Source organism: Copidosoma floridanum, unplaced genomic scaffold, assembly GCF_036245765.1.
Source record: "Copidosoma floridanum isolate Cflo_tuat_1 unplaced genomic scaffold, Cflo_Japanese_pri ptg000028l, whole genome shotgun sequence".
In the NCBI taxonomy this organism is placed as follows: Eukaryota; Metazoa; Arthropoda; class Insecta; order Hymenoptera; family Encyrtidae; genus Copidosoma; species Copidosoma floridanum.
In genome coordinates, this window is record NW_028321905.1 from 5,698,426 (window position 1) to 5,721,044 (window position 22,619).

General features: G+C 33.4%; 1 protein-coding gene across 1 annotated transcript in view; it reads left to right on the forward strand.

Annotated features, from left to right (window-relative positions):
* Positions 1-22,619, forward strand: part of nmo (serine/threonine-protein kinase nemo) — a 497,113-nt gene that overhangs the window by 208,027 nt on the left and 266,467 nt on the right. Inside the window, exon 5 of the mRNA XM_023391687.2 lies at positions 14,167-14,252. Within this exon, the coding sequence (XP_023247455.1) occupies positions 14,167-14,252 (86 nt within the window). The remainder of the gene's footprint in view (positions 1-14,166; positions 14,253-22,619) is intronic.

Here is a 22,619-nt window from a genome sequence, read left to right on the forward strand (position 1 = left end):
CACACACATACACACACGCACACACGTACATACATATATTCCTATATTATATAGTTATTTTGGTAGGGCATTCCACGCAACCCCCCACACATCCCTATTCACTCCCACCCCCCACAAAATAAGGTAAAAATCCGTCATTTTTCCGTTATTTTGACTCACTGCAGTTTTTCCCGAAACCCCCCACAGAACCTACAGCTCCCCACACATTCCTTCGTGGCCCCAACCACCCCCACACTACTTTTGGAAAACCTGACAGGAATCATACCGTCTTTCTCGGACTTTTATGTGTATATAGATGTGTACTTGTCGTATACTGATTAATCTATTATTTTTAATCTGCTTTATTATTAATTTACTTTGAGACAAAACTATCTTATCACCATGATTTATGTCATCGCCAAGAATGAATCTAAAGTTATAATTGATTTATAGGGGATCATTGCTCTAAGCATCATTATTATTATATATTAAATTATAAAGTTGACTGTTATAGAATATAGTTAACTATGCGGGCATTCCAAGCAACGTTCCACCATACAAAACCATTTATATTGGTAGTTAAAAGATTATGTATTTATTTGTGTTTTACTCAAAGTCCTTGAATGAAAATTATAATTTAATCTTACTAATGTACAAATCAAAGTCGCTAAAACCGTTGTAATCGCTAACCGCGAAAACTACTGAACCGATTTTGCTGAAATTTTGCATACTTATTCTTGATAACTCTTAGATGGTTTTCGCACAGTTTTTTTCTTGAAAAAGATAATAACAATAGCAATAAATAAGCTCAAAGTTTTGCGAAAATAAGCTAACTTTGCGCTTTACTTTAGTAGGATTCGCTAGGTAAAGTCGAGGTAAAATTGAAGCCACCCGCAACGAAAGATAGTGAACAGTGGTTATAAGAAGCCCCATCCAGTAGACCATCATCGCAGTTGGTACTACACAAAGAACAGATGAGTCCGTCGTGCAGCTGGACATCCCGACTACCGCTGACACTCTTCTTTTATGGGCAAGCGAAATAAATCAGCTTTTACCTTGGATTGCCAAGATAACTGAGTGTCACTGAAAAATAAGCGTTCGGAACGTCAACGTCTCAGGCGGCATACCAGGAGACGTCCGGCCAGAGCTCAACCTGCTCCACCAACACTACAGGGTTTCGAAGCCCTTCTTCCATTCAAACTGGTACTGTCATATCATCTATTGCTACAAGAGTGCCCCAGGAAGAACAACCTCGAGTAGTTTGAGCAGACACATCAGCTGAAAATTTTATCAGCCTCCTCCTCAATGGTTAAGTGCAACAGTATTCCCACAAAAGAGGTATTCCCTAGACTAACAGTCAGCAGTTAGTGATATGGGGAACGACCCGAAGACGAAATATTCTTCGGCCAGCCACATACCTTCCTCCAGCACGTTCTCCATTCGCAGATACTTTGAAGGCACCTGATCTAGTGTGTCAGATTATCGATCCTCTACCAGCTGTCCATCATTAAGAATTAAAAAAAAAAGTGTCACCTCTGGCCATTTTTAGGGCCATTAATAAATTCTGCCTTAAGTCAACTGCCATCAATTCCATTAGTTTTTTCAAGGGCCATTAAACGTTGAACTACTTTGCCAAAAAATGTATTTTTACTAAGACTGCTATTTTAGACTAATGTCTTATAGCAACTTGCAACGATCCGCCCATCAAGGATTTAATAAAGCCAGTCAATGTTAAAGCAAAATCAGTCATTATCTGGCAGACATCAAGAGCAGAGCTGATCGTCGTAAGCCTGGGAACTCTGGCCACCGACGACCCTCTACACTCCGAGTACTTAAAGCAGAAATTATTTTTCCTCCAAGGTTAGCGCTTAGCTAACTTGGCCAATCTCATCGGCTCTTTTTAGGACCTTTAACCGTTGAACAAATTGGCTCAAACATATATCATAACTTGACAAAGTTTGCAAGAAAACAGCCCTCTCTAGGGCTCGCAAAAATTTTCAACAATGCCTCGAATTGCAAGAGAGTAAGTCGGAAAAAGAACTTACAATGCTTTAAATGTTTACAACTTCAGGCGTCGAGAAACTGATGCAGAACATTCATCAAGATTAGAACAGCAGCGGCAAAATCAATGAATGAATAACCATTTAAGTGACAGATCTGCTTTCTATTACAACCCTGGCATTAATTACTTAAATCTTCCAGCAATTTAAATTGGTGGAATGGTTTGTATTTGCACTTATTGTGGTGCTAAAAAATGGAGAGATGAAGCTCCAGGGCTTTGTTGTTCTAGTGGTAAAGTTTTTCTTGATCCATTGAAAAATCTTCCTGAATTAGTAAGGTGTCTGTTGATGGACGAACACTTTCTATCAAAACATTTATTTGATAATGGCAGATGTTACAATACTCAATTTCAAATGACATCATTTGGAGGTAAAGAGATGAGAGAAGGAAAGTTTATGCCAACTTTTAAAGTTCAAGGTTAAATATACCACTTAATAGACAGCTTACTTCCTGAACAGAGCAAAAACCTGCAGTGTTCACAAATGAGTGATGAAGTTATTGCACTAATAGTTGACGAGGAAAAAGTCCCTAGAGACATTATTTAACATGGTCGATATGGGCGGTTGGAGTGAGTTTCTGAGCTCCACTGGTTATACGACTCCTTGCAATATTCTCTTATGTTTGTTTTCGGAGAAATGGGATATTTTATGGATATACCACTTCACAGTCTTCCAAACAAAATTGTTTCTTGTGTGCAATTCTACTCTTATAGGTTTATGTTAAAAAATGATCGTATAAATTATCTACTTTATCATAAGAACATACTCAATAAATTTGTTGTTGATATGATGGCAAAAATGATCACAGAGCATTTGCTTTACTTGCGAACACATCAAAAACAACTGCGTGCTGAAAACACACAAAACTACATTCATCTACGAGATGCAATAAATAGTGATGGTAACATTAAACCCTCCAGTATCGGACAGCCTGTAATTTTACCATCCTCATTCACTGGCTCACCGCGATATATACATGAAAAAACTCAAGATGCAACAGTTTACGTACGTGCGTTTGGGCGTCAATGTTTATTTATCACCTTCACATGTAACTCTGAGTGGTTAGAAATAAAAAATGAATTACACAAAAATCGAAAACCTTCAGACAGGTATGACATTGTTTCAAGGGTTTTTCACTTGAAATTAAGGAAACTTTTAGATGCCCTCACTAAGAGAGCAATATACGGCGAAGTTGATGCTTGTACCTATAGTGTTGAATGACAAAAACAAGGCCTACCTCATGTGCACATACTTTTATGGCTTAAAACAAAAATTCTACCAGATGAAATAGACAATATCATTTCAGCTGAATTACCAGATCTTCAACAAGATCCCTTGTATTTAATATCATTTCAAAAAGTATGATTGATGGACCTTGCGGCGAATTCAACATGGCTTCACCATGTATGGATAACGGAAAATGTACAAAAAAGTATCCTCGAAATTTTGTTAGAAAAACCCTAACTGCAGATAATGGCTACCCGACCTATCGTAGAAGAGCTCCTGCCGATGGAGGTCATTATTCCGTTATTACAATTCGTGGCGAAGATGTACATATTAATAAACGTTGGGTTGTACCGTACTCACCCATCTTATCTTGATGTTTCAATGCACACATTAACGTCGAATTTTGTCACTCAGTGCAAGCAATTAAATATATTTGTAAATATGTCGACAAAGGATCGGATCGTATTACTTTTTCAGCTGGAAATATTGACGGAATTGCAAACTATGCCAATGGACGCTATATTTGTTCCTCTAAGGGATTTTGGCGTTTTTTGATTTTGAGATTCACGCATGGTCATATCCTACAGTCTTACATTTAGATTATCAGAGAGTTAATCAATCAGAAAAACATTCAACAGATTCTCGAAAATCCGAGAAAAACAACGTTGACTGCTTTTTTTGAACTTTACATTATGGATGATTTTGCAAAAACTCTTTTGTATTCCGAAGTTGCCGCCTATTACTGATAGGACAATAATAAAATTGTGAACAGGAAATGAGGAAAATATGTTTCAGGCTGGCCAGGAGTAAGAAAAGATTCAGCCATAGGTAGAGTTTATACGAATTATCCCATTCAGTCGGAGTGCTTCAATCTTTGAATGTTACTCCAATATGTTCGAGGCTCAACTTCATTTCAGTACTTGAAAACCCTTGATGGTGTTACTTACGCAACTTTTAAAGCTGCGTGCTACGCACTTGGTTTATTGGAAAATGATGATCAATGGAAAAAACACTCGCAGATGCTGTTTTATCTGAAAATCTATCTAAATTATGTGACTTCTTTGCAATTATTTTAGTTTTTTGTGAGCCATCGCAACCTCAAATTTTGTGGGATATGTTTAAACAACAATTATGCGAATATATTCTTCACTCTTGACGAATTTAACTCAACGATTTTAAAATCAAATTCTCTGAAGAAATGTCCAACGAAGGTTGAATTGAAATTGAAGACAAGATCATCTTTCTTTCAGAAAAAAATTTGGCTGCATTTGGGCTAAATTCATCGGTTCGAGATGAACTCTTTACGAGATGAACTCTGATCTTTTTGAGCATTCCATTAGACCTGGTTATGATTATAACCATTTACATAATTACGTTCAGCAAAATCTTTCAAATTTGGTTCCAGATTAACGACAAGCTTTTGATCTTATAATTGATAGTGTCTTAAATAGTAGTGGAAAAGTCTTCTTCCTGGATGCTCCTGGAGGCACTGGAAAAACATTGCTAATTCATTTTATGTTGGCCCAAGCAAGATTGTCTGGGAAACTGTCCCTTGCCGTCGCATCTTCTGGCATTGCTGCCACTCTCTTGAGTAGAGATAAAACAGCTCACTCCACTTTTAAACTCCCAGTATGCGTTTCTTCTGGAGAAGATTACACGTGCCTGATACGCAAAATTGGCCCACTTGGAAACATTCTTTAAGATAATACATTTATTGTATGGGACGAGTACACAACGAGTCACAGAGCTGACATTGAAGCAATTATTAGAACATTGCAAGATTTAAGATCAAACCAGAAACTAATGGGTGACATTACGTTCATTTCACTCATCTCATGCCAGGAGATTTCGATTTCACTTGAATAGTTCTTTTGTAATACCGTGTAGTTTAAATTTCAAGATCTTGTTGGATATTGCGTTGGGCTTTTATTTTGTTTATAAGTTACCTATTTAAACTGAATTGTGTTTAAAAAACATATTGCATAATTTGATATTATAGTATAAGTGCTGGATTGTGTTAAGTTAGTAGTTAATCGTTAATAAACAGATTTATTTAGTTCAAAGATATTAAATAAAAACAATTTGTAATTTACAAATTGTTTTGCGATCATAAATCCATTATTAGATTTCTTAGAACTTCCCTACTTATGATTATTGTTCGGCCGATTTTTTGGAATCGCTGGTCATTCCCGAACAGACAGATTTAAAAACGTGAAATTAGCTTTGTTTTTTTTCATTCTTGTTTCAATAAGTGTTTATTAATTCAATATAAGTTGAGTTTCATTTCATTGTTTTATTTTAAGATTTTGGTGAACTAATATCACAGGGTATTAAAAAATTATAAAAAATGATCACGCGAAAAATTGTGTAGTGAGATCCTTTATTTCTTTTATTTGCAATTGGGAATATTTTGCTCCGGACGTTTTGGTCTTTTTTCACTTAAGTGACTCATTTTCTAATTGTTAGTAGAGACACAACATAAAATATTTTTGTAATGAAATTCTAAGATTGTGCATTAAAGTTATTTGAAAACACGTACACACGAGATCAAGTTAATTGACCTGTACCTCTCCATGTCCAAGAAACACCACACAATGTATTATTTTATTTTTTTTATGAGCTAATAATACTAATAGATGAATAAATTTAAAAGACATTTAGTTTATTATTAATACAAACCGTGGAAGTTTCGCATTTAGATGACTTGTTTTATGAGCCAATTTATTAAGCCCTTTCAAACCACGAAGACTTAGGTCTATTCCTATTCTTTTTTAAATTAATGTTGAAATTGGTACAATATATGAATACTTTACATTCATGGGATACATTAGTAAGTAATAAATTGTATCTATACATATAAGAATATACAAATAATGTTATTATTATCAGATACATTATTAGATATAGTCAAAAATTTATTTCCAAACTTTATTTTTAATATTCTACACCGATTTAAACAAAAATTTTATTTTTAATTTTGCATCTTGATAAAATCACGTCCAATTGACTATAAGGAAATAAAGGTTTTTTCAAGAATAATCTCATTTTGTCGAAACTTTGACCTTGAGACATGTTAATAGTTATAGCAAATACTACAACTAATGGTAGTTGTTTTCTATATCAAATAAAAGGTAATGATGACGTATTTCTAGTATTTAATGTAATTCTTGAAATAAAAACGTTATTATTAATTTTTTCTCCCGTTACTATTTCGCCTTCTACGTTATACTTTAACAATTCAGTAATTCGCAATCGTCTACCGTTACATAATCCGTCTGATATACTAAAATTTCGAATTAACATTACTATAGTAGCTATTTTTAATTTAATTTCATGAGGTGGCAAGCCCTTACGACTATTGTCTACCATTTCTATGGGAAAATTTATATAAATACTATCATCTGATTTATCAACACCTTTATAGGTTACACTATCGATGCTGTAATAAGTTTTAGTTCCTCCAATTAATTTACTCAAAATCTTATTGTTTAAAAAAAAACTATATTCACTATGGGAAGTGAGTGTTCCGTCATAACCAAAACAGTTACTGTAATTACCAAATATTTTGGTACAGACATGATCTGTTATCCAGGACTTGGGAATGTTAAATGTTTTTATCTCTTCTTCTCCAATCCTTAACAATAATTTTTAAAATTCTTTATCACTAGAACGAATGTTATATTATAATCTTAAAATTCTATACAGGTTTTGATAATCGCAATCGAAGACAAAGCTGTTAGTCCAAAACCGTTTTTTTCCAGACCTTGAAGTTAAGAAATTTTAGTTACACGATTTTCAGTATAAGTTTACACATAATAAAATGTTTGTTGACAACGTTTACTTACCTCTAGTCTCAGTTAGATCTCTTAATACCTCTCAAGTCCAATATCAATCACAGCTTGATGACATAAAAATATAAACATTATAATAATGTTTATAAGAGTACCCTGTAAACTGCAAATTCTAGGCTACGGTTACATACAGTGGAAGCAGCCAGAGTCACAGCAGAAAAAGAAAAAAGTCCCCTCACCACCATTTTGATAAAAATACATGTTTACGCTCTGACTTCCGTTATCGAGCGTACAAGTAGTATTGAGTAGTGTTGAGGTGTAATCCACAATGAGGGAGAATCACAGCGTTGGTCGCGATGGTCAAAAGTTTGCTGCTGACTGCAATCTTCAGAGCGCTTCTTTATCAGCGCCACCGCTGGCCAAGCTGTGAACTGTTGCTGATGTACACATATGTATATATCTATATGTAGTTCACAGTGATAGTTACCACCTTGGCCGGCAGTGGTGCTGTTATCTTTATAGAAGCGCTCTGAAGGTTGCGATTGGCAGCAAACTTTTGACCATCACGGCCAACGCTGGAGAATAAAAAAATTAATCACCAGAAGGCAGCATATGTTTGTGTGTTTGTAAAGTGCCATAAATTAAATTGTAGCATACTTAATGAAAGATTATACAATCGTTGGTTGTGTAAGTAATTGATGTCACAATTGAATTTGACGAGGTTTTTTACTATGCCAATGACGATAGCATATACGTGCACAGTAACACAACAATGCAGAGCCGTTATACTCACCGTTCGTCAAAATGGTTGAAAAATATAAAAAAAAATTTTGATTATCATTTAATTTCTACCAAATTAATTAGTTTTAGCCTTCCTCAGCCACTGTCCGTTACTCCTATGCTCCAAGATGTGATTAATTTAATAGTGAAGTCTTTAACCGATAGTTAGGGAATTGGCGCTCAAAGCGCGCAAGGGGACAGAGCCCCACTAATATATATATATATATATATATATATATATATATATATATATATATTCATTAGGTCAGTTAGTAATAATAAAAGATTGATTAATCAGCAACAGTGGTGACTGTAGTTAAAACACTTATAATTATAGAAACGGTAGTAAGGTGCTGATCGCTAGCCGTCGGCTTTCGTTGATTATTAACTTTATTAGATTAACTTGAAATTTTAACTTACTTTTGCTCATAAATGCTATTATTGTTGCTTCAGCATCCAGAGGTATACGTGCATGAATGGTCTTTCCCTATTTCTCCTTAACTCAATATAGCTTTGAAAGCATAGTTGGATGCAGTTGTTGTTAACACAAATGGTTTTTTCAGATCAGGTGCTTTGAATATCGGCTCACTGCAAAGTGCGTCCACAAGAATTTAAATGCTTGTTGATGCTTTTACTCCTATTTAAACCTTGTTTCTTTCTTTAGAAGTTATGAAAGAGGCTGAGCGATTTTTGCAAAATTTTTCATAAATCTTCTATTTACATTCAACGAATTCGGAAAACTTTAATTTTTTTTGCATCTGTAGGTCTTACATATTTTCTTGCAACTTTTATCTTTTTGGGTCGGTTTTTATCTGGCCATTTCTCGCGATGTGTCCTAAAATATTTGCTTCGTTTTAAAGAAGCTGGCAATGCTTTGGCTTAATTGTTAGGTTTGCGTTTGACGACCGTTGTAAAAGCGTAATAAATCGTTTTCGGTGTTATTCGAGATTAGAAACAAACACCATTATGCCGTCAAGATGAACCTCTATCTTGTGTCTCTGTAGACCTGTAATTAATAAAGTCATGGCTCTTAAGACAGTATTTGGAAAGTCAGTATAGTTCATAGGAATTCTTTCATACTGATAATGATCATCCCATCTAAAAAATGCTATTTCATAGGCGTCGTCCTCGTGTATCTTGATTTAAAAAAATATCTATCTTAATTTAATAACTGGTACATCACTTTTTTATTGTATTCTTTTTTTTTTCTTGGCTTAGGTTCCTCGTTAATATTTGGATTTTTTTTAATACTTTTTTTTCGCACTCTGCCAAAACCTTTTACACACGCTTATTAAATGTGGGCCGTGCTCCCACAAATATTAGCACCGTTTTATACCCTCCATACTATTCCACTCGTTCTTATTGGACTTCCTAAGGGGCGCATCGCCGCCAGCAAGGTCCACCATGGTGCCTGTTTATTATATGTTTTTAAACCTCTTCTGCTTTCGTGACCTGAAGATACGAAGGTCACGAAATGAGCAGAAATGTTTTTTTATGCTCAAAAATTTAAATAAACATTTAAATTTTTTTCCCTGGATAATAATGCTCCAGTTCCGAGAAATCTCCTTTCTTACTTTACATGGGATTGACAAGAGATAAACAACCAAACTCGACTATTAAGTAATGGTAAGCTGTATTTAACAAAATGATGTACAAAATGTAATTTGACCACGAGCTCGCTACGAGGAAACACGAATCTCAGTACGTGGTGTAAAGGACGAAGCTCGAGACGACGATGTAGCGAGTCGTTCGAGATGGCCTTGGACTAAATCGTAAGCAAGTAAGACCTTAAAAAGGCTCAGCTCGAGACGACAATGAAACTAGTCAAACTAGCTGGCCTCCAAGAATCAGGCTGATCCGGTTAACCTTTTAATTCGTTAACAAAATCACCTCTACTCAAAGAAGTGTGCGCTAGACCTTAGACGACAATTTAACGACGATGAGAAGGCTGCCCTGATCCTGTCACAATGGTTGCAAGTTCAGCCATAGAAATGCTGCAGTGACTTTAAATATCAAGCTCGACTACGCGGGAGCGACTTGCTACTTGAAAGGTTCGCGTGCTAGTAGAAGGAGCTCAGCTGAACACGCGAGCTCGCCAGCAAAGATACTCGGCGCTCGAGGCCGGAGAGGGAGAGGAAGCACCCACACCTGCTGGTATTGTACTAATTACCTGAGTCAACGACCAAGTGTGTGTGCTCCCACTACGCCAGGCTTCCATCTCCTCGTGCCGACATTACAGAACGCGTTAACTACACTGATCCTGACAGCCTTCTCTCATAATATTCACTCTTAAGTAAACAGTGCCATATTGTCTCTTGGTGTCATTTGTTCTTAACCTTTTCTTTTGTGCTATTGTTGACTGCTGGAAACTTGATTCATTATGTAGGGTAATAGTTGCTTCAATAGTCGCTTACAATGTCTCTGGCTGGAAACCTGCTACGTTCTAGTTATATGGAGCCTGTAAGCCATACAAGAACTGTCTCATCGCTTCTCCGTCTGACTTCTTTTTTGACGTATCTTTCTCGGCTTGTGTCTAGTACAAGTACAGGTCTGCCTAATATACCATTATATTTTTATCGTACAACTGCTGAATACGCCCACAATATTCCATGACTAGTTTATTGTTCCGTTGCATAATAATTTTAACTCCACCCCTCCATGTTACTAAATCTCTGAAAGAGAGCAGACAAAAACTACTTAATAGAGTTAAATAATGATAGTCGCATGCAGAACTGTTCTGTTGCTATACCCCGTAATTTATTCCCCAAAAGTCCTGTTAAATATTTCTTATATTGAACTGGAAATGTTGATCTTATAGTTCTAATAATTTTTTTGAACAAAGGAAACTTTACAGAGTATCCACTATTTTCAGTGGTATACTGCTCGTGGCACCTTCTGTATCCAGATCCGTTAAAATATTAAAATTTGTTTGTAAAAAAAATTGGCTTTTTGACGGCTGCCGATGCATATGAAGGGGGAGTCTTACGTTTTAGTGCTGGGAAAATTCTTGTATAACGTTACCTTTAGTCAGCTGTTTTTCATCTGCTGGTTTATTGGTTGCTCCAGCAAACTATCAAATGGGGCATTTGGATTTTAGATGGTTATTTAAGTATGTAAAGTAGTTTTTCGCCTTATCCAAGCATCAACCTTTTATTCTTAGTATTCTCGGGATAAAAACTGTTATCGTTTCGACTGTTGTAATGGAGCCCAGTTGCATTGTGGACGATAGGACTGCTCGTAATTCGTTTTTGTACCCTCTCGTCTTGTCATACATGCGTCCTCCTCGAATCTACTGTTGTCATCGTCGTTAAAGTGTCTTAGGAAATTTTTATTTCCCGTTGGTTTAGTTTGTAGTAATGTCTGATTCCGCTTTTTTTTACGCCTTTATGTAAATTTCTTATATTATTTTATTCCTCTAAATCACTGTTTACTTTTCACTGTTTACTTTTCACTATTTCCTTTCACTTCTCTCTCTTAAATTTAAATTGTAAACTCCCGGTATTAGATTACCCGACGCGGCAACCTCATTTGTTGCTTCATTTGTTTTTAAGTTCTAATTTTTCTCTTTGAATAAGATCTTTGGTTCAAAATTTTTTTTAGCAATTTGAAATCGTGCTCTAAAAAAATTGCCGTTGGTTCAAGCTTTTGTTGAGCTTTATGCAACAAAAGCCAACTCTACACTAAACACCAAACTGTTACGTGGGAAAACGGTGGTTTGAGGTGCACACAAGAACGTTTTATATCGAACAATCCTTTATTACTTATATTAGTGAGAAACGAGTGTTTTACTGATCGATTCTCTTACTGTCTACTCACTGACTCGCTTGCTAGCTCCCACGGACTGGCCTCAATTCTCAGCTTCTATCTCCTTATTTTTCCTGATATAATATCCTTTCGGGCCTAAACAAGAGGGGATGCATAGATGGATAACTATATGCTATTCTACGTTATAATACTGTATAAAAGTATAGTGCATCATGCTTGAAGTAAGGATATCGATTTGCAATATTCTCTTAAGTGAGAAAATGTACGCTTAATAAATTGTTATTGATCCATGTGTGTACCCATTATAGTAAATATAATGACAATAAGTATGTAATTAAGGATGTTTATTACACATAGCGTTTTGACTAGAATCTTCCTGAAATTTTGACAGGGTATTTGTAATAATATTAGAAAGTCACATGTAAAATTTAAAACTGTTTCACAACACCGTTTTTTTGATATTTAATGTTAAAAAACTTCAGTTTAACATGTAACCTTTACGGAAGAGTCTCATAAAAATGAAATTGATGAGAAAATTGTTGGTAGAATTCGTCTATTTTTTTTGCATGATGCAATACCATAATACTGGTATTATATTTAATTTTCAGAGGAATTGACAAGTTATTTTGCAATTCAAGAAAAAAAACAGTGTCACACGCCTATGTCCAGGTATACAAATAAATGCAAAACAGTTGCTGGCGCTGCTGCATGCTCGTTTCCCCCTCATTGCACACTCTACATTTTCCCTTTAACTGTTATAAACGTCCTTAAAGTAAAATGTAGACAGTTAAAATTAGAGTTGACTTGAACGCAATTAGGTTTGAATTTAGGAGCTTTCGGCCCTCTTGGGCTGATGCTTCAATACTACATCATTTTTATATTAGTGTGCTTGTTGTATTATGCGTATATATATGGGGGGTGTAGGAGATATGCGTATTATCTTTTGTTATGTGCAACATATATTGCATTCTGATTTTATTTTTCTATATGCCTTATCCTTTCTCTCTGCTACTATCCAGTAATCCGTATTTTGAACATTTTTTTCTATTTTTTTTAACAAACAATTACTTGGCTGAGCACAAATGTTAATTAAATACACTATTATTCAATACAATAAATTATTTTATAGTAGGTAGCTGTTCAGTAAATTTTTTTTATGATCTTAGTTTTGTTGTCAGAAGTTGTAAAATAATGGGCTTTAAATTAAAATGTACCAAAACCAAATCTCCTTTTATAAAACCAATCTTATAAATTTTTAATTAGTTTCTTAAAATAACATCGGATTTCTTACTTCTTATCATCTAGAATAATATTAGGGAAGTGGAGCATACTTGACATCGTAAAAGTAAATGCTCGAAAAAAACGTACAATAAGACAAATCAAAATTTAAAAAGCACTCGTAGATAGACTGACCACTCCTACTCATTAATTGATTGTAGGCAGCATACCGAGCCCTAAAATCAGATGTCAAATTTTGACGACTGTACACAATGAGTGAATATATATAGTGATGATTTTACTTGATACACAATCTAAATTTGTTTATTTAGACTATACTGTACGTATACAACAGTTCATTATGTGAAAATACTTTTGTTTATTTTGATTTTTCTTTTTTGAATTGTTCTCTTCAAGATAAACAATAAATATTTTATCAAATGATTTTTAATACTATTATACATGAATGTACACCCGTTTTTATCCAGGCAGAGAAATCTTTTTTTTCTTTTTTTATTCAATTTTTTATGAACTACCCTATTATAATCCTATTTTCCTTATAGTTATTAATATAATTCATCAATTTCAATGATATTAAGACAAGAATACAAGAACATTTCTTATTAATAAAATGTGAATCATAATCAAGGACGAAAAAATCACTCTTGAGTGAGAGATTTGAACCTACTACTTTCTGATTCGTAGATTATTGCTCTGCCGATTTGGCTAACGAAGGAGACTTCAATTTTATCGACCCTCAGTCCTTACTTATTTGTGTATGCTATGAGTAAAATTTTTCACTATAATTTACGTTCAATTAGTTGAGTGTCATGCAGTGACATTGGAGAGGTTAGGTACGCAGTATAAACAGAGCCGTTGATTGGAATGTGTCTGCTCCACCAGCTGCGGTAATAAATGCCCCACATTTTTTTTTTTTAATAAGCGATGATGACATTCAGTTGCAGTAAAAAAAAAATTTTTTAATTTGTATTAAAAGTTACAACTTCCAACTTTCGATTAAATATATTTTCGAATCCATTTAAGGATTTTTTCATGTTTTTCCAGAAGTTTCAAAAATGATGCCAAATGACCACATTAACCTCTAAATTTTTACTTTTTTTTTACTACAAAACTACGTAACTTTTTAAAACTTTTTTGTGCCCAACAAATACCTTATGTTTACTGCTGCTAATAAAAAAATTAAGGAATATCCAAAAGTAATTAAATATTTAGAAAAGTAGGTGGCCCCTTCTAACCGCCTGGTTCTGTACACCCCACTTTTCCCTATACATAATATTATAGAATGCATGTTGTATCTAAAATGAGAAATGTGTTTTCGGTTATAGGTCTCAAATATTTACATTCTGCTAGGATTTTGCATAGAGATATAAAGCCAGGAAATCTTTTGGTGAATAGCAACTGCATTTTGAAGGTAAGAATATCCTTTATATATTTACTAAACAAAATGTTATTTAATACGCTGATTCAGACACCCAAAGAAATAGATTTTAATAAGTAAGTGCCAAGTAGCTTAGCTCATTTTTAACAGATTAAAAAAATGACACATTTTACTGTTAAACCTCTTTTTTCTTTGTCAAGTACATTAGGCTAGTCGTATTCTCTCTAGAGGGAGAAAAATTTCACTTTTCTGCTCATAATACCATTTTTAAATCTCTATGCTAACGATATTTGATATAGTATTTGGATGTTAGAATTTGCAAGCAAAAAAAATGAGAAGCTTATATATGTACTAGAAACTAAAGCTAGTAGATTAGCTGATGCTATAAATATTCAGAAAACAAAAATTATTTCAGTCTACAATTTCCCAGTTTAAATTAGTAAATAAATTTATAACTATTTTTAAAAATTTTCCACAAACCGTAGTAGTAACTAGTTCAATTACTGAAACGAAAATGTTTTCTTTTGAGAAATTAGATGCAGAAGTTATATGATTGTAAAGACCTGGTTTTTTAGATAGAGAAAATATACTCAACAAAATATAAAATTGTGAGTTAAAGTGACGTTTTGTTGGACTTAATGCCAATTTCATAACGCTTACTTTATTTTAAAAACAATAAGCATAAAATAATTCCAAATATTGTACCTGAAAATTATCATAGATTTAGATGCATAAAGAAAAATACATTAACAGTTCTGAAAAAATCCCAGTACTTGTAATGACTCAGTTTTCAAAAATCATTCCAATATCCCTAACCTTATTATGAGCAGACTAGAGCTTTAGTAAAGAAATTAATCATACTTTTTTATTTGAATAAGAAAAATATTTTTTAGGGTCTTAAGTATTATACTCTTCTATTTAATGATAAAGATGAAAATATAATAAGATTAATGAAAATAAAATATGAAAACGTTGTTGCGTCTTTTTTTATTGTTATATTGCGTTTAATAGCCAACGTACTGGATATTTTAATAACGCAAAACTTATTACACGTACCCATCATCCATCCCAATAAACCTATTACCCATGTTTCTCTTATGATAAGAAATAGAAAACCTATAAATGAACACACGATTTTTTCTATCTTTTAAAAGAATTACAATTCATTCAATTGAGTTTACAATAAGAAAACTTCTTGAAATATTTTATGTGTTTTATGCTGTTACTAAATGTAATATTACAGTTTATAACACAGAATTCGAAATATATTATTTTATGGTTGTAAGGTTACTGGCAAAAATTTATCTTGAAGTGTTCCTGATCACAACTAATTTTACTGAATCAGCTAGTTTGTGGTAACACTGTACGTATCTTCTGATTATGGTAGAAGTCGTACTTAAGATTTCTGGGGTATTGTATGCCTTGATTGTCTCCCAAGGTAATTTGCCTAACGTATGTAAGCTTCTTGTCGTAAGGAAGTTCATGGTACACTTTCTTTGTTTCTATAGACGTTTATTCCTTTCATTTAAAGCTAGGTCACTTTACTTGTTGTTCCAAGGGATGGTTTAAAGTCACAGGTTTGTTAACAAGAGTACGCTCACCAGTTCAAGTAATAATACGCTTGTTTCCATATATCTTTGTCAATACAAATTATCTTTATATTATTTTTTCAATAAGTTAGAACTCACTTAACTTTGATCGTATTTAGTTGCCTCTGAGCACTTTTTGTACTGCTCTAAATAATTTATCGTTCTATGTTATACTCTCTTGGCACTGTTTCTCTAAAGGATTTATCTCATTTCTTACATTTGCGCTTTAGTGTTTGTCTAGCTTATTAAGCTTACCATGATGGTGCGTGGTCTTTAAATTCATAATTTTTTAAAAGATTTTTAGGTAGTGTTGATTTACTCTTTGCTCAATTATTTTATAAATAAATACTTAAAAATATGGGACGACTAGATTGTATCAATCCATGTACCTTTTGTGCCCCCCCCCCCTAAAAATTGAGAAAAGACACTATAGTGGGTGTACTGGCATTCATATTATTGTTAAGGTTGAAGATGGGTGGGTTAGTTGTTTGAGAGATAATGTTTTTTCAGTTCAAATCAGAGTGGAGTAGAATGCAAATAACTAATTTTATAATAGAGTTAATGTCTTTGTTTTCATTGGGATGTAGGTAAGGAGTTAACTTTATTTGGCAGTAGTAACTATTCGGATTGGGGGAAGGGGTGATATCTTTTTCAAATTATAAACATTGGGTGTAAGAGTTGGTTGAGAAAACGTTTGGGGGATGACAAAATTATACGATCAAGGCTGATGACAACTTTTTATAATTTTTATTTATTGTCGCGTTATCCTTTCGATCCTGTGTAAAATACGTACATTATTTATTACCATAGAAAGTCCCTCTTAAATAATTAGTTTCATTTCTTAGTAGGAACGTAAAAAAACTAATTATTTGATCAATATTTGTATGGGTCTTTGTAAGCAGCTTCAAATTTCCCTATTACTGCTATCATTGTGGAAAATTTTGAAAACCTAATTTCAAACAAAAGGATTCCAATTTTTTCTTAACTTTAGTACCTAATCAAAAGAATTAATTAGAGACGTCAAGTAAATTACGCACATAGCTGGCATTTATATAGTGCAGCTCTTATAGTCGCAACTCTTTCAGTTTTAAAAATTTAATTTAAATGCACAGGATTTAAACATTTTCAAAACTCTATCACTTAATCATAAAAAAAAAAATATCCTAGGATACAAGAAAGTCTCTTGCGTTTAGCGCTTGTACTCAGCGCAACTCTTTAACTTTTAGCATTTAATTATTTTTAACTTTTCTCGAAACATTCGTACCATACCAGAAAGTTGAAACAAACAAGGCAAACAGAGTGTGTACATCGAGCACATTTATTGAGGCCAACTCTGTTACGTTTAAAAATTTACTTTAAAAAGACAAGATTTAAATTTTTCTTAAACTTTATCACCTAGTTAGAAAAAACTCAGTAAAGACAATAAGATCACAGGCGTCGAGTGCGTGTATTCAGTGCTGCTCTCTCATTCTTTAAGTTTGACTAAGAAAGAATTGGATTAAAATTTTTTTTTTTGAAATATTAGTATCATATCAGAAATGTTTCAAAGAACAAGCCGTGAAAATTGAATGCGTTGCGCGCATTAGTCTTTTAATTAAAAAAAACTTACTTTCAAACAATAAAATTGAAACTTTCATAATATTTTACCTAATAATCAAAATAATAAAAGGGCTGATGACATTACGCGCGTTGAGGACGTTGATATACTACAGCCCTTTTACTTTTTAATTTCTATCATATTTACAGTACATTTCATAATCAGTGAATTACAAATACGAAACTACAAGATTATAGCTTACGTAAATTGCATTGGTTTTGTGTAACTTCTCAACTTTTTTAAAACGAATTTTAATCGTAAGTGTCTGCAGTTGTTATATTAATTTTATGTAACCACAAGTAAAAAAAAAAAAAAACATCCGAATACACTAGCATCGCGTGTGTCGAGTACCTAAGACTCTCAAGAGCCAGAGATTAATATTCGCCATACTGTACATTTAACTTGTGCATGAAATAAACGTATTGAAAATGAGGTAAGTAGATACGTCACCTGCGATTATAAGTGCGATTGAGAAATTCTAATTTCATGCAAGAATAAGAACTTGTAATTTTTCTTTTATTTTGAGCACGTGCATATTTAGTTTAACTGTAGAGTGCAATTAACTCTTAGAAAAAATTGGCTACCCAGTGGAACAGCGTCCGACTGAAATTTTTTTTTTTTCTTTTCAATGTGAAAAACCATCGAAATTCGATGTGCTTCCTTCTGATACGTTTTGCATACCTTCTCGCTTTTTACTTAGTGAATTGAAAAAATTAGCTTTACTTTTTATTAATACTTAAAATTTAAGACATATTAGAATTGATACGGACACCAGCCCAGTTTTTCCTGCGTGTTTTGCTGCTACTATAGGTTGGTTAATATTCCACGTGCAATAATACGTGCTGTCAATAAATTCTCATGTCAGGAAAGCAAAGTAACTTTTACAACTTAGAATAGCGTCCGCTAAAAGGATTTAATTTTTTTTTCGATGTAAAAAAACATTGAGATCTTGTATTTCAACATTAGTATGAAATGTGTTGGAGCATCGCGTGCGGAAAGCGTGTCGATGTGTCGCGATTGTTTTCTTGTGTTATCCAAATATTTAACAAATTATTTTAAACTAGAATTTTCGTTTTTGTTCATTTTATTGTAACACAGTAAGGTTTTGTTCTTGACATATAAAAAAATGAGTGAAAGATTCTAAATAAAAAAGAAATTTATTATAGTTTCAGTTTATGTATTTGAAGCAAGAATGTAATTTGGTAACTTTGGTAATGTGTTTGATACAAGATACGTTGATCTTGCATTCAAATTCATCTTTTATCAATTTTTGTATTGCTTGGTACACTAAATGACTCATTTAAGCATATGTTACGCGTAGGCATTTATGTCATTGTAGGTCAGGCTAACTTGTTTCCAACAAAAAGATTTGTCCGCGTGTTCATTACTTTGTGTAAGGAGGCTTCTGTGGTTGGTTGTGTCTGTTTGTGAGTATCATAATGGATAGTGCTTGGCAGAACTGCACATTTGAGTAATATGCGCAGATAGTGCATTTTTTTATCTTGCTGGTGGAAATATTGTGGAAGATGCTTACCAATATCGTGTTCCTTGGCCTAACGGTAATCAGCTAGATCCAGAGACGATTGGTGCTAGTCGCCGTCATTTTATGGAAACAAGTTAGGTTCCACCTTTTTAAGGGGATGGTGAACATCTAGGTAAGATTTTAGTGCCAGAAATAGAAAAGTGGATTGAGAAAATCTTTTAGAATGATCTTCAAACATTATTTCGCGCTCTAGGACACTGGTGAAACGTTATGCCCAGCAGAGTGCACGGCGTTATTGTAAATACTAAGAAGCACTCGTACCATTTTTGGCGTGTGCCAGCGTTGCTTCTTCGTGATCATTAGAACCGTGTTTATTCCTGTGGTAGTTTATTAGCTCAAGTACGTGTTAATGCCGATTTTGTGGACCGATGAGTGCACATTTACGAGGAACGGCACACTCAATCAACATAATTACAAAATTGGTCTCTTGAAAATTCTCGCCTTACGCGGGTGATGAATTTTCAGTTTCGCAGGAGTATCAATGTTGAGTCAGGAATCATTTAAAATGAAGTCGTGAGTTCTTTAATATTTGTTGTATTATTTCTTACATGAAAATCTTTGTAGTGTCTAAAGAAAATTTTAATTCTGTGGATAAGTATATGTGTGTGATTTTACAAAATGATATAAAGTATTTTGAAGCTATTTTTTAATAGCATTGTAGTATTATTATCTGAAAAGTATAAGAAAGTATAGAAACAGGATCATTAAATGATTACTTGTACAACAAAAATATTTTAAAAGCATTCAAATACGTCCAAAGTTTTATTTTGCAAGTTTCTATACTACGAGAAAAAATAATTTACTGAAAATTTTGTTAGAATGAAATAATGAAATTGGTAAGTGTTATTAATGAATTCCGTTATAAGTACGTAATTTATCATCAATTAAGTCTGTAACGCTATAGAACGATGGTTAATTTGTAGATTGGTCCCGTATTTTTGCCTCGTCTTCTCAATGGTCCAGCGTATTTAGATTTTTAGATTTTTTACAAAACCGGATGCCGTGACTATTGGAAAACGTGTCGCTCGTGACACAACTATGACTTATTTACAAGCATAATAAAGGCTCAGCCCATTTTACAGCTTTTATCAGGAGTCATCTTGACGACACCTTTTTAGACAAGTGGATAGTTAAGAAAGTTTGCTTAGAATCCTTTAAGAGGACGCTTTTCCGCCACGTATTCGTTACTTAACAATTGGTGGCTCACATTTAGTAGTCCTGCTTGGAGCGCGTGTGCTTAATCCACCAAAAAAAATTACGTATTCTTATTTTTTAATCAAATAAGGATTTACTGATAGCGCCCATGATTATGCGCTACGTACATACCTACTTTATGCAATAGCGAAAATGCAACAAAGGAATCGAAGAAAGTGTTTACTTAGGCCTTAAATTATTTTAAATTTAAAGAAAGTAAAATAAGAAAAAGCTCATTTTGCCAAACCTGCTTTAAAAAAAAGCGGGAAAGTAGGTAAAATTTTACATGAGGAAGTACATTAGGTCTCGTTTCTTTTACATTAAAAAAAAAAAAAAATCCTTAAAGCGTACGCTGTTCCACCATGTATTTTTTACTTTGCTACTGATAATTAACATTCAGTGGCCCTGCTTAAAGTGCACGTGCTCAGTCACAAAAAAAATGTTTTGTTATTCTTCAAAAAAAATTAGGATTTATTGATAGCGTACATGATCGGACGTCGCATACATACCTGTGCAGAGTGGCAATGAAACATGTAGTGAAGTAAACGAAGCAACTGTTTGCTTAGATTCTCAACTATCTTAAATGTTAAGTAATTAAATTCAAGGAAATGGTAATTTAATTGAATTCACTAAATAAAATGCGAAAAGATAGGCAAACTGTACAAAAAAGTGCATCGAATATCGATGGTTTTTCCATCGGCGTTGGGTGGCTTCCGTAGAGAAATGAAGGGGAGCATGTATATGTGCATAAGGCGCCGTGATAACGTCTGTTGTACTAACCAAGTCAAAAACGTCTGCTTTTTCGATTACGGACAATGCATTTGAGTTGAACTTGCCAGTACTCGTTAGTGTATTAATAATATGCTTTAAAAAGTTACAGAACGTTTTGCAAAGTATAAAATTTCTTTTGGTATAAATCAAATATTATAAATACTTTTTTCATAGGAGATAAATAATAGAGAATAAACGGCTTCTTTAGTCATCTTCTTTCAATGAAAGTGTGCTATGAATTTTCGAAAGTTAAGATTATTATGGTATATCATTAAAGTATCACGCCATAAAAAGGTTTATACCAAGTTTTAGATCATTATTTTGAGTTCAACGCTTTCTAGAAGTAATTTTTTAGAAAGCCATAGTGCCACGTAGAAAGTCGAGTTGACGGCAGACAGTGTTCTTAGTACGTTCTTGTCTTCCGTATGAATGCAACATACAAGCTGGAAACAAATTTGTTCATATTTGTGCAAATATCTTCATTATTGCAGATGCGATTTCGTTAAAATTTTTTAAGTGTATCAATGAAGTTGTCATAAATAACATATTAGTTTTATAAAACATTCTAACTGCTATGTCAAGCGTATTGGTATTTCTTAAAAATTTTTGTGACAATTTAATTTTGTGCCCATGTTAAAGATGACGAAAAAGAAAAACTTTATGAATTGTTCTCTCAAAATCTGAAGACCTGATTTTCTTCAAATTTCGTGACTTAATCTATGCAGTGTTTCTTTATAACATATATTTTCTTTCAAACGTATTAATCGTTCAGTGAATCGCGCTCCAACTCTCTTAAGTAAACGCTGTTGTATTTCGCTATGTGTTTGTTACTTTCCGAATAGTAATTTAGATTTAGTAACCCTGCTTACAGCAAACCTGCTTGATCGTTAAAAAAAATTACGTTTTGTTGGTCTTTAACAAAGTGAGGATTTGCCAATCATACATTGTGTTAATACTTGCTTAAAGTAGCAGCAAATTACGAAGTAAAGTAAACAAACAAGTGGTTGCTTTGACTCTAAGTAATCTTAAAATTTATATAATTAAATGAAAAGAAAACATTACTAAGCTAAATTTGCTAAATAAAAAGTGAGAAGATGGGTTAACTGTATAAAAAAAGTGCATCGTAACACAGTGTTGTTGAAAAAAAAAAATAAAGAAAAAAAAGTTAAATTTTTAAGCAGACGCTGTTTCACCATGTATTTGTTACTTTGCTATTGGCGACTAACACTTAGTTGCCTTGCTTACGGCACATGTGCTCAATCTGCAAACAAATTAAACTTTGTTATTCTTAAACAAAATAAGGTTTTGGTTTGTCAGTGGCTCTCGTGATAGCAGATAATTATTATAAAGAAATAATGACTTACTTGGTGATGCTATCAAAATCGTTTATTGCTGTGAACAACGTTTCGGCTCGTACAGTAACCCACGTTACAAGGCCCTCATCAGGTACAACTTTCTAAATAACAATTGTGAAAATATAAAAATATAAAACAATAATATTTCAAGTCAACAATACTTTATAAGAAAATTGCACAATAATGAACACTCACATAGCCACGACAATAGCGACTATAGGTATCACGATAGATGATAGATCGAAAAATACGCACTTCGTAAGTCCCGATCGTGCTTATATACTATCGGTCAGTGTAAGTGTGTCACTGTACATGAGTATATTTAAGTCACACAACGCTACAGCCACCCCT